General features: G+C 44.1%; 1 protein-coding gene across 1 annotated transcript in view; it reads left to right on the forward strand.

Annotated features, from left to right (window-relative positions):
* LOC130112068 (leucine-rich repeat-containing protein 49) overlaps nt 1-13,713 on the forward strand; it is a 62,536-nt gene that overhangs the window by 35,870 nt on the left and 12,953 nt on the right. Inside the window, exons 10-11 of the mRNA XM_056279369.1 lie at nt 11,849-12,083; nt 12,779-12,964. Of these exons, the coding sequence (XP_056135344.1) occupies nt 11,849-12,083; nt 12,779-12,964 (421 nt within the window). The remainder of the gene's footprint in view (nt 1-11,848; nt 12,084-12,778; nt 12,965-13,713) is intronic.

Consider the following 13,713-nt stretch of genomic DNA (forward strand, 5'->3'; position numbering starts at 1 on the left):
ACGTATCAGTCAATATCAAAGACGTTTGAATCAGTTCATCTGGATGCGTTTATTACAACGTTTATTGACAGATCTGTCAATAAACGTAGTATCAAGATGAACTGATTCAACCTCCTTTGATTTTCTTACCTGGATTATTGAGCATGCATCAAGAAAGAATTGGTAATAGTTGCAATCACAGGATTATAAAATGGCGACATATGTACTCTTAACAACCATCCCTGAACCGGGGGGGGGGGGGGGGCTAAGAGTTCATCTGTCGCCATCTTACAATGCTGTGATCGCAACTATTCCCCAATCCTCTGTGGATAGTACACATGGCCACTGTAACTAGTTAATGTTCATGGTAATTTGCATATGAATCCGATCGTTGTTTTCAGTTGTTATGCCACTGTATTGTTTATAAGGGTGGGGATACCTGCAGTCAGTTGAGACTGAAGAGGTCACTTAGATGAGTGATGAAACGTTTTTCCCAATAAACGTTGTGTCCAGATGAACTGATTCAACTTTCTGTGCTTTTTGGTGTGTGTGTGTGTGTGTGTGTGTGTGTGTGTGTGTGTGTGTGTGTGTGTGTGTGTGTGTGTGTGTGTGTGTGTGTGTGTGTGTGTGTGTGTGTGTGTGCTCGTGCGCGCGCGCGCACGAGCAAGAGAGTGGGAGATAGTCTTGTGTTAGCTGTATCTGTCAATCTGTCAACACACACATGCAAGACAAAGATGGAGACATTTGTGCTTAGTGTTGGCGTGTGTGTGTGAACTTTCCTTAGTTTGTACGCGCATGCGTACTATGTGCATTTGTGCATGCACCTACAGTATACGGTTGTGTCTACATGTATGTATATATCCTATGGCTGCAGTATAGACCGCATGTTACTTTTTTTAGGAATGGAGGAAGAATTATTTCATCTCATTTATCTTAAAAGAAAGCAGCAAGGGATGGAAGGGAGTAGAAGAGCTAATACCCAAAGATTCAGTGGTGGGATTAATCAGTGTGTGCAGAGACAGCAGGGCCCCTATTCTACTTATACATTTATTTAACACAAAGCCGTTCTGAGATCCGAAGCAAGTACTGGCTGTCATATAAATCAGTTGGTCATCTCCACAGATCTTCACATCTTCACAGCAGGTCAGGATAGTGCAGAGGACATGCCAAAAACCCCACCTCACGCTTGCATACATGCACGCACATACATATACATACACGTACATATACATACATGTACATATGCACATACACATACATACATTCACTTTTGCTTTTCATCCAAAAGTAATGACAATAGGGTGTTTTAAACTATGAGCCTAGAAAGCTATTGCATTTCACATTTGCCACTACGGGGCAGAATTTAGGCAATTGGGCAAATTGGAGACATGTGTACACTCACTTTGAGCCGTGTCGTCAGAGGGATTAAGTCCTTCTGAGATGACAGCTGTCTTTTTTGAAGGCCTTGTTGGACTGGAGTTCACCCTAATTGAATTTGTTTTTCAGAGACAAGTAGGCTGCAGCCGGATCCATTTATCGCCAGAGACTCCTTAGTCTTGTCTTTTCTGTCTCCATAGTTCCTCTGTTCGGTTGTGTCACTGAGCTCATGTCAGGAAGGGATTCTGGGCCACCTGACACTCATTCAGTTGTGATTATGCAGAGACAATATATGACACAGCATAGTGAGTGTTGATGGCACGCTTCCAGACTCGCAGAAGTTAACGTCATTCTTTTTTTATGTGGTTTATCTGCGTGTTGCGTTCGATCCTGTGTGTAGCTGTCCGAGTTCCCCTGATTTACCACTCTGCTATTTTTGCCGAGCCAAAAGGAAGGGCATGCCGTGATGATTAAACTGTCTTTCACTGATTGGCGCCTGCCTGTCTAGCGCTTGCTACGGCTTACGGTTTTGGCCCAGGATCTCCAAAACTGTGCTTGCAAGGGAAGCCACTAGGACTGGGCAACTTTTTCAGCTATTGATTCTGCTTCCAATGCTTTGAATTTTACACCATTTGTAAGACTCACAGCAAGTTGAATCCGTTCATCTGGACACAATGTTTGACAGAAACATTTCATCACTCATCTAAGTGACCTCTTCAGTCTGAACCCTTCAGTCTCAAAGATGTCACTTAGATGAGGGATGAAATATTTCTATCAATAACCATTGTGTCCAGATGAACTGATTCAACTTTCTGTGATTTCCATTACCTGAGCATGCATAAAGACATTTGTAAAACTGTTTCATGAACTAAGAGTTCCTATGATTTGACATTTACACAATAGCTGCTTTTTAAAACAGAACCTGGCCACAATTATGGCAACAATCCAATATTTTGAGGCTCTTTGATACATTTTGATATCCATACCAAAGTTTGGCTGTGTATAGCTATGTATTGTTCCTCCATAGCCAGCTCTGGGGCCCATCATTCTCTAATGCCATTAGTATGGTACCCCCCCCCCATCTCTCTTATTGAACTCACATTTTGTGCCTGTCCCCAAGCATCAAAATCAGAACACCTTAATAATGTGAAGTGGCTAAATCTACACTGGTTTTAACACAGGCTGTGTGATGGACCATGATTTGCATAATGTGCATGACCAACATGGCCAAATAGAAAAGTTTACAGTGATTGAGTTGACTTCTCCTGCCAGTTAGTGATTTGCTGTAAGAGGTTGACTGTGCGTCAAGATTAATCCAAGGGCTGTTAATTATTGGCCAGTGTAAGTGGTGGATTGTTTTGTTAAGCTGTGTGCTCTCCCGGGGGTTATTTAAAAAAGTCTTTAGGGAGGAGGGATTTTTCCTCAATGGAATATTACCGACACTAATTAATTATAGCCTGTTCATTGATATATACACAGGCATAACTGTCTGTGCACACAAAGAAACACATGCATGCAGAAACACATGCACACACACACACTATCATCATCGGCAATCACTTGTGGTTGAGTACGATTGTTCTCCTGTTGGTGATCCTGGATCCACAGAGTCTGCTGCTTTGTGGGCAGTTATGTGTCAAAGATGTGTAGTCATAGGTGGAGGAGCAGTTTTGGTGGTGGATCTCCTTTCTGCGTTGCCTTTTTGCTTCCATTGCAGTGGAGGTCCTTTTCCTGTTGTGTTGTGCCTTCATATATAATCTTTCTCCAAAGGTTCCTGTCACAGGCCATCTCTTCCAAGTTGTTAAGGTTGACATGGCATTTCCTCAGGTGGAATATGAGGTTATCCTTGTAGCACATTTTTGTCCCATTTGGGTGTGCTTGCCCTCCCTAATTTGGCCTGTTTCGGGAGATGGGAGTTTGGCATACGGATTATTGGGCCTGTCCATTGCAGTTGGTGTCGTGTGATAGTTGTGGAGATAATTGGAAGGTTGGCTTCCTCCAGAATGCTGATGTTTGTTTGCCTGTCTTCCGAGTTTGTCCTGAGGATCGTCTGGAGGCATCACTGGTGATATTGTTCCAGGGCTGCTGAAGGTAGTCCAGCTTTCAGCACCTTAGGTTGTTTATTAAGCAATTTGGTCTTAGTCTGGATGTTCCAATCCTTGAAACCTCTATGCCAAGTGAAAGCCCGACTGACACATGTTATTCTGTGTTGTATCTCGGCATCACTGTCTGCTCTGGTGGACAGGAGGCTGCTGAGATATGGGAAGCGATCCACATTCTCGAGAGCATTGCCATTATTGTGAATTTTGGGGGCTTGGAATGTTCCTTTAAGTACATGTTGATGGAGGATGTGGGTCTTCTTAATGTTGATGTCGAGTCCTTTGAGCCTGTATTGCCTGGCAAAGGCATTCAGGATGTTCTGAAGGTCTGCCTCTTAAGTGGGAAAGGAGTGGATTATCATATGCATACTGGAGTTCCATGATGGTAGTGGAAAGCACTTTGCTTTTAGCCTTAAACTGCCTAAGGTTGAAGAGACCACTGTCGGTCCTGTAGAGGAGAGGTTCCTAACCTGGAGTCCGCGCACCCCTTGGGGGGGGCACCTGAGAGCCCAGGGGGTGCACAAGGCTTTGTCTGCTCTGGGGGGGGGGGGCACCAAAGATTACAGGGGGTGCGTGAGACTTTTCTGCTCTGAGATTGTCAAAGTGCACATGTTAAATAAAAGCATAACAACTCACTTACCAGATAATTTATTTTATATAAAAGTCTGCATATAAAATATTTAAAAAGATAAATTTTTGCCCCCCCCTTCTATAACGCAGTTGGGCTACACCTATTAACCACACCTCTGTGACCCGTCAATCTGCCCTGTCAAACTCTGAACAGGCAGTGTTGTCAGGTAGCTACTCAGCTAGCAGCTAATGTTAGCTCATCTTTGTTTTTTCCTGCAGTCAGCAGCAGTACTGTATGAATGAAACAATATGGCTGAGAAACGTTAAAGTGTGAATGACTCAGTGCCAAGAAAGAAAGTAAGGCTTAGTTTGAGAGCCACCTTAACTTTGGTTTTATGGAAGGAGAGGACAAGCGTCGGCCAGAATGTGTCATGTGTGGTGAGAAACTAGCTCATGACAGCATGAAGCCAAGCAAAATGAAATGTCACCAAGAGACAAAACATCAAGAGACTATTGGGGAAAGTCAGGAATTTTTTGAGAGGAAAAAGCTGTCGGCGCTATCAAGAAGATCCGCCGACATCAGAAAAGCATTTGAACGAGCAGGCAGTGATTTGCACAGAACCACCGAGGTGTCATTTGAGTGTTCACCATTAATTTCCAAGATCAGCTTATCAAACCCGCCTGTCTGAAAATTTTAGAGATGCTGTGTGGCCCACACGCGTTTGATAAAGTGAAAACCGCCCCACTCGCTGACAACACCGTCAAAGACAGAATTGATAAAATGGTTGGAGGTTGTCAGAACCAGCTGCACTAGAAGCTTAGGAATGTTCCCTTTGCCATTCAGTTGGATGAAATGACAACAGTGTCAGACGAGTCCGTACTCATCATTTATGTTCAATATGTTGACAGTGATGACTTAAAACAAGACATTCTTATGACTACCAATCTAACCACAACAACAACAGGCCAGGATATTTTTATGGCTGTGGACTCCTATCGCTCATCCAACAATCTGCCTTACACAAACCTTGTTGCATGCTGCACGGGTGGGGCTGCAGCTATGATGAGCTTGTTGACCTTCAAGCCAACTTGGTGTCAAAGAAATATTTCCAGCAGAACAGATACAAGAAGTTTTGGATAGTCAAAGGACACGCTGTTGCATCCAGACTGGCCAGACACGCAGTTACAAGGGTTATTCTCCCATTCATTCAGCACTACATATCTGTCTGAGACAGCCCTCAGTGCCCTTGTAACAATAAAAACAAAAGCCCGCAACAGACTCGATGTACACCAGGACTTGAGGCTGGCTGTCACAAGCGTCGCACCTGACATTCCATCCCTGGTCAAAGGTATGCAAGCCCAAGGTGGATTAGTTTCTGAATGAACAGGATGGCACAGACTCATAAAAAATGTAAGGAAGAAGTTATTGTTATTGTGTGTGCGAAAATAACACACACTGCCTGTCAAAAAAACAAACAAACAGTGTTATTGGTTTATGAATGATGGGATGGTACATCCATCCATCCATTATCCAAACCGCTTGTCCTGCTCTCAGGGTCGCGGGGATGCCGGAGCCTATCCCAGCAGTCATTGGGCAGCAGGCGGGGAGACACCCTGGACAGGTGGTACAGACTCAGTAAAAAATGTAAGGAAGAAGTTATTGTTATTGTGACTGTGTGAGCCAAATAACACATACTGCCTGTAAAAAAAAGAAAAAAAAGAAACTTCTATTAGTTTATGAATGAACAGGATGGTACAGACTCAGTAAAAATGTTTCTGTTAGAGCCAAAATAACACATAGGCCTACTGTCCGTCAAAAAACAGTGTTCACAACTTTACATGATGTGCATGTGGATGTCAGATGTCAGATTATAACACTACTGATATGTTGTTGTTTCAGTGAGCCTGAGTCAGATGATAACTAGTACTAATATGTTGATGTTTCAATGAGCCTGAGTCAGATGACAACAGGCCTACTCTGTTGGGTTGTTAAAAGAAAAAAAAAGTTATGTTTATACAAGACAAAAGACATTTAAACACAGATGTTCTGAGGATGGAAATGAGGCATTTATTGAAGATAAAGGTGGAAAAAACTATAATTGATGTTAATTTTTGCAAATAAATATTTGGAATGAATCAATTTTCCCTTGGTGTTTGTGTGGGCTGCTTTTAGAAACAAGTAGGGAGGGCTCCAAGGAAAAAGGGTTGGGAACCACTGCTGTAGAGGACTTGGACACCCTCAGGTAGGTTGTTGCTGGTGATGTGAGGGATAGTTGCAATGAGGATTGTAAACAGGGTGGGTGCTATGATGCAGCCCTGCTTCACTCCAGTGTCTACTCCGAAAGGAGCATTTCAGAGCTGCCATTGCTAATAATTGTAGCTGTCACATCTTTGTGTAGGGGTCAAAGAATCCTGATATAGTATTTGTCTGGGTGTCCTATCTTGGAGAGGACACACCAGAGGGCTGCCCAATTCACGGAGTCAAGGGCCTTCTAGGGGTCAATAAAAGCCATATACTTTGGCAGATGTTGCTCCCGGGATTTCTCCTGAAGTTGACGAGCTGTGAAAATCATGTCCGTTGTCCCCCTGGCTGGGCAAAAGCCACAAAGAGACTTGGAGAAGACCTCATCTGCCAGAGGTATTAGTCAACTAGCTGCTGTGAAAGCAGCATATCTCTCTTGCTTAATCAATCTTATCAAACATAAGCCCAGATTTCTCTTTGACACTGTGGCTAAATTTACTAAAAAGCAGCCGTCTTAGCTGCTCACCATTCACAGCCCATGAGTTTCTAGACTTTTTCTGCAATAAGGTTGATGAGATCGTAAACAAAATTAGTTCTTCAACTCCAGTGGCTCCTGCAGATACTGTCTTACTAAATTCATATCTATACAATGAGTCACAGATAGTCCCTGTTATTACAGCTTTTAAGATTTCTCTCTTGATACTTTGACTAAGCTCATGTCGGCTTCTAAACCAACTACTTGCCTACTTGACCCTTTACCACCGGAACTTTTTAAAGACCCAGGCTTCCCAGCTATATTGGAGAGTTGTGATGCAGACGGCTTTGTAAATGACAATTTTGGTATGCAGGTTGAGATGTTTGTTTTGGAAGACCTTATGTCAGAGTTTGCCAAAGGCCACAGAGGCTTGCTTAATTCTATTGTGAATTTCGTGATCAGTGTTGCAGCCCACAGAAAGGATGCTGCCCAGGTATTTGAAAGCTGGAACAACTGAGGGTGGTTGGTGTTCTATAGTAAAGGCAGGCATAGTGGGTGGGGGGCTAGACCTCCATTGGCATAACACCTCAGTCTTGGTGGTGTTGACTGATAGACCCAGCCTGCTGTAGGCATTCATAACTGTGGCAAGGATGGTTTGCAGGTCTTCTGGTGTGTAAGCTACAAGAGTGCAGTCATCATCATACTGCAGCTCAAGGACCTGCACTGCTGACAACTTGGTGGTTGCCTGGAACCTTTGACTGTTGAAGAGGTTTCTATATAGCCTAAAGTTTATTGTAACCTCACTACTGCCTTCCAGATCTTTATGAAGAAGCTTTGTGACACATAGGAGGAAAATGTTGAAGTGTACCAGTGCCAGCACACACTACTGCCTCACTCCATTCCATACATTAAAGGGTGCTGATTCTTCTCTTCCTATGGCCACCTGTGCTACCAGCCCATCATGGAAATGTAATAGAATGTTCACAAATTTGCTTGGACAGCCAAACTTTCTCAGGATTTTCCAAAGTAGCTTTTGATTCATAGTGTCAAAAGCTTTAGAGAGGTCGACAAAAGCCATGAAAGGGTCCTGATGTTTTTTGCGGCACTTTTCTTGTAGCTGCCTTACTGTGAAAATCATATACACAGTACTCCTGTTCTTCCTGAAACGACACTGTGACTGGCAGCAGATGTTCTGTCAAGTGCTTCCCCATTCTGCATAGAATGGATGACCTTTGCAAGGACCTTGGTGAGGTGATGCTCTGCACTGTGTTAGCAGTGTCAGACCATTTGCATTAACCTGACCAACCCCATGACAACCCAATACTCCACTCCATATACAATAGTTCTTTCCTATCCTAGCATTAAAGTCTCCCAGAAGAAAGATCTTGTCCTTTTATGGGATACGACGAAGGGCCTCATCTAGTTGCTGGTAGAAGCTGTCCTTCACACCATTGTCAGATAGTAGTGTTGGCGCGTATGCACTTAACAAAGTGGCATAGTGTGCCTTTGCTAGGGGGATACGGAGAGTTATTAGCTTCTCACTTAGTCCAGTGGGTGTTTCAGTGAGGCTGGGTAGAATGCTGTTCTTGATTGCCAGTCCAACACCATGCTGCTGATGTCTGCCAGGGGGATATTAGAGGGACCGCTCAGGTTGGACGGTTTGGAGACAAAGCAAGAGAGGCAAGAATGAGATGGCTTGGACATGTGTGGAGGAGAGATGCTGGGTATATTGGGAGAAGGATGCTGAATATGGAGCTGCCAGGGAAAAGGGAAAGAGGAAAGCCAAAGAGGAGGTTTATGGATGTGTTGAGGGAGGAAATGCAGGTGGCTGGTGTGATAGAGGAAGATGTAGAGGAGAGGAAGAAATGGAAAGGGACAATCCACTGTGGCTACCCCTAATGGGAACAGCCGAAAGTAGTAGTAGATTAACCTCTCACTTAGTCCAGTGGGTGCTTCAGTGAGGCTGGGTAGGATGCTGTTCTTGATTGCCAGTCCAACACCATGCTAATGTTGTCTGCCAAGAGGATAGCCTCTCCAGAAAAAGGCATACCCACCTCCTTCTTGTCTCAGGAAGCCTTCACTCAGGAGCCTGGTTTTGCTGAGAGCAGCAATGTCCATGTCGTAGCATCTTAGTTCCTCAGCAATCAGCGTGGTCCTTCAATGTGGTTTGTTGCCATCGTTATCAAGGAGAGTCTTAACATTCCATGTTGCTAATTTGAATGGGATATTTTTCTTGTTTTTACTGCAGGATGGAATTTCCAGTAGGTGTGGTAACCTACCCAGGAGGTTGGTTGAGTGGACAACTTTTAGGCCACCTTTTCTAGACCCCTCCGGAATTGGGGTGAGCAGTATGGTCACTGAATAGTGCTGCTCAGTCACACGGGGATCTGCCGAAAGCAGCTGCCACTCAATCCCAGCTGCTAGTGACCATATACCCCATGTTGCTGATGTGCAGGGCTCTGTCTAGGAGCTCCCAGTCCATTCTACCCTGCTCCCATCACCGGACACCCCAACGCCACCAGACTTCAACCGGATGTAAGGCCAGATATTGTACACCATGGTCAGAGGTGGAGACCTACGCAAGGAGGTTTTTAGAGTGCCACAGGGGGTGCACAGTCCTCAGTAGCACTGTCCTTGCCATGTCAGGTTGGTCCTGGTGGAAAGAGCTTATACCCAGGACGACCATTCACCCATTATGACTGCAGGAGGCTGCCAGAAACTCCAGACTGTCGAAGAACCACCTAATGTGTGCCGCCAAACATGTTGCTTTTCAAAAAGGGTGTGCTCCCCTAGCCTTTGTCTTAATAGACTTCCCACATGGCAGCGGCGCAGTGGTTGGCCATGAACAGCCTCTGTGGACCACTGTAGCTCCGAGATCCCCTATCAAGTTAGCCTGATGCCACGAGGTGCCTAGTTACTGTGTGTGGCCATGAGGAGGCCTGGCAGAGGTCATGGCGAAGGAGAGGTTATGTACTAGTGGGGAAGGCTTATGCACTGGGCTGCTTCCTTGTTCACAACAAACGCTAGCCAGTGGCAGCAAGCTGTAAGCAAGAGGTTAGAAAAGCAGGCGAGAAGCAAGCATGCATCTTGCCTCTAATTATTGTACTAGATGCATCACATAACCCTGTGCGACATGCACGCACACACATGTAGCAGAGGTTTCATAAGCCAAGGGATCATGGTCTTACCTGGTGTTGCACTGTGCCTCATGACTAAATGCTGAGGCTCCTGAGCATTCACCTGTCTGTCTCACAAGAATGAGAACTTTCCCAGGCCAAAGTATATTCTCACAAGTTGTCACACAATGTTTTCCCCTCAAAAACATCCACCAGCATTGATGTAACAAGGAAAGGAGGAATGCTCCTCTAGGATTACTGCTTAATGATCACAAAGCAAATATCTTCACCTTCTGTCTTTTTCCAAACATGATCACTTTATCACCTATATCCCCTCTATCTTTGTGTTTCTGCTCACCTGGGACCTCATTTACAAAAGTTTCTTAATCTCTAATGTTAGTCTTTTGATGCTAAAGCCAAGTTTTAGGATTGCTGGAAAAACGGAATTGATGATTTAGTTTGATCGATGGGGAGTTTGATTCTTCTCCAGCAAATCCAGTGGTTTACTTTACTTCTTCACCTTTGCTTCCCTGTTTAACAAAACCAACAGTTTACATACACATTTCTTTTTTTTTTATCTGAGGTATTTGTATATGAACAGTACATGAACAAATTATGTTATCTTTATTTTACTTATCGGCTGTGGAATGATCATGTAATAACATCTAGGACAAAGTCAAGGTACATTTGAAAAGTTTTGTCTCTTAATAAGATAGCCATCACGTAAAGATGATCATTGGCATCAAATTAAACTGTGTTATTAAAGTTATCAACCATCAATTTAAAAAAGAATATTAGCATTTCAGAGAATGAAGTCAGCTTTTTATGTTTCCCTTTGAACATAAGATACTTCGATGAAACCCGAGAAACTTGAAGCCTTTTGTTAAATGAAGGCCCTACATTTGTCTACAAAGCCTTTCATGTTCAGGCTGAAAGTGGCCCTCTCTGCATCCCCCATTTTCTCTTTTACCTCTTTTACCTTACCTCTCGTTTACCTTCCTTACCAAAAAGACTCGGTCAGATAGGAGAATTAACTTCCTGGTCACATTCTCGAATACTGAGAGGAGTTACCTCTGGGGGATCAGGTTTAGTGTGTGTGTCAACAAGATGGCCTTTTTACAAACATGGTTCTGTTAGAGTACATCTTATCTCTGTCTCTGTCTCCATCTCAGTCTCTTTTCTGTTTCTGTGTGTCTTCTGTGTGTCTCTGTTTCACTGGTTCTCTGTCTCTTTCACTCTCTCTGTCTTAATGTCTTAGACATTCCCCTTCTCCCCTCCCCTTTAAGATCGGCCTCAACAAGACTCTTGGATTACGTCTCCATAGTCAAAGGATTAGTCTTCCCCTTGCTGTATTTTTCTCTCTCTGTGAGATTGGGAGGGTGTGAAATATGAATAAGGCCGATTAGTTTGTTGGCAATGTGAACCCTAATGACCGGTCTTGGGTAGCGAGCAGCCCTGTGGCTATTTGATCCCCTGGTATGCCACATGGTCCCCTGGGCATCAGGGAACTGAGGACAACCTAGCACGCAGACTCCCTGAGACTTGCCCAGATTCCCTACTCTCACGACTCCCTTATTGGGGAAGGGCACTTCCACTATTCTTGCCAGAGAATGGAGACTAATTAGGTAGTGATGGATGACAAATGGGACATTGGCTAGTCCCACAGATACCAACTTGTGGTACCACTGGTTCTTTTCTCCTCTCTGCTGAATACATGCTTTTACTATGAATATAAGGGAAGAAGTTTGGACTAAAATATATATCTTTGTAAACCAGGTGACAACAGTGTCTTGAAATAGAGGCACTGACATGGTTGGCCTCACCCTAGGAAAATCCATAAGGAATCTAATGTTTCTAATAGGTTTCTGTTTCTTTATATGTGTGTGTGTGTTTGTGTGCGTGTGTGTGTGTGTGTGTGTGTGTGTGTGTGTGTGTGTGTGTGTGTGTGTGTGTGTGTGTGTGTGTGTGTGTGTGCGCATGCGTATTCCAGACTTCTTGAGGCAGGTGGTGGCAGCATTCAGAGCCTTTCCCTCTCTGACAGCCACTTAGCTGAGCTGGATGGGGACACCCTGCGCCTGTTTGGTCCTGGAGCCCTTGAGGCCCTGGAGAGGGGCTGGGGTGTCCAGACTGCGGCTGCTGTCACCGTCATCACTTTCCGCTACATCCACTTTGATGCCATCGTGCAAACACTGCCACGCATAAGGGTCAAGTTCCCTAACCTATCGGTAAGATCGCTCAGCAAGGAACACAGTGGTTTATGGGAGTAATTGTAAGAACCAGTAAAGAGCTGTTACATTTCCGGTCAGAATCTCTTCACTCATCAAGAACAATATATTTAAAAGAATGTGACTTTGGTACAGAGATGCTGACAACTTACAAAGCAACATAGTACAACAGTTAGTTCATTTTAGTTTATTTGTAAGGGACAAGTACAAAGAACATTGACAGTTGCAGAAGCAGTGCCCGATTTACTGTACATATATATATATATATATATATATATATATATATTCATTCATTCATTATCCAAGCTGCTTATCCGAATTCGGGTCGCAAGATGCTGGAGCCTATCCCAGAAGTCTTTGGGTGGCAGGTGGGGAGACATCATGGACAGGCCGCCAGTCCATCACAGTATATATAGCCAAAGAATATCTTGATGGGCATTGATAGTTGAAGCAAACATTAAAATTACATGTTACAGTTTAAAATCAGTGGCTATAAAACAAAAACAACATCAATCCATGGCAACACGCAAACATACATACAAAAACTAAACATAAAACATTTATAGCATGAACTCAAGTACACAAATAATGACTAATTGGTGTCACGATTACAGTTCTGGCCAAATTTTAACCAGGATCTCCGGCGTGTGTGTAAGTATACTTTTTTTGAAATGAATTATCCACTGATCCTGCAGCACCTGATCTTCTTGGAGACCAACATCAGCCGTCTGCCCCAGCTTGCAGCCCTGGCTCAGGTGAGGCGTGTGGACCAGCTGACCATCCATCCAGAGGGCAACCCGGTGGTCAGCCTGGCCCTGTGGCGCTCTTTCCTCATCTACCGCCTCCACCACTTCAACCTGCAGAGGATCAATGGCCTGGAGGTGAGGACAAGCACTGCATATCTTGGCTCATCTTACAGCCAGTGTGGGAGAGAGCAGTATATCATAGGCGCGGGGGGGGGGGGGTCTGTTGGTTAGACAGACTGGGGTAAGGTTTTAGAGGAACATACTGTAGGGGAGACACAGGAGATAAATATCTGGTTGCGAATTCAAGATGTCTTAGGATATTCAGGATATACCACTGTAGCAGGAGCTGTCTATGGGTTTGGAAATCAGGGGTCGTAACTGTTACCCCATCTCTCAGCACAAAAACAATTACCCCCAGATTAATGAGAAATACAAATCTTTTGGATTTTAGTGAGTCGCTCATGTTATAAACATTTAAATCGTTATAAATAGCTGTTTGGTATTATAATCATCAGACATAAAGAGAGCCATATGGCACGGCTAGTAAGTTAGCTATTCCCTGCACAAGTATACTGTGTAGTTATCTCTCAAACTTAAATTTGTATTCAGTGGTCTTACTCCTAGTGCGTATGTGTGTACTGTATGTATGTGCAGTTGTGTGCATGTGCATGTCTTACCCTCGCACTCCTTACTGTTGGCAACCTGTAATACAGACTAATAAATAATTTGAGTTGAGCTTCTGGGTAGCGTAGCAGTCTATTCCATTGCTACCAACACGGGCATCCCCGGTTCAAATCCCCGTGTTACTTGGTCGGGTGTCACTACAGACACAATTGGCCGTGTCTGTGGGTGGGAAGCCAGGTGAGGGTGTGTGTCCTGGTTGC

Source organism: Lampris incognitus, chromosome 4 (genome assembly GCF_029633865.1).
Source record: "Lampris incognitus isolate fLamInc1 chromosome 4, fLamInc1.hap2, whole genome shotgun sequence".
Classification (NCBI taxonomy): domain Eukaryota; kingdom Metazoa; phylum Chordata; class Actinopteri; order Lampriformes; family Lampridae; genus Lampris; species Lampris incognitus.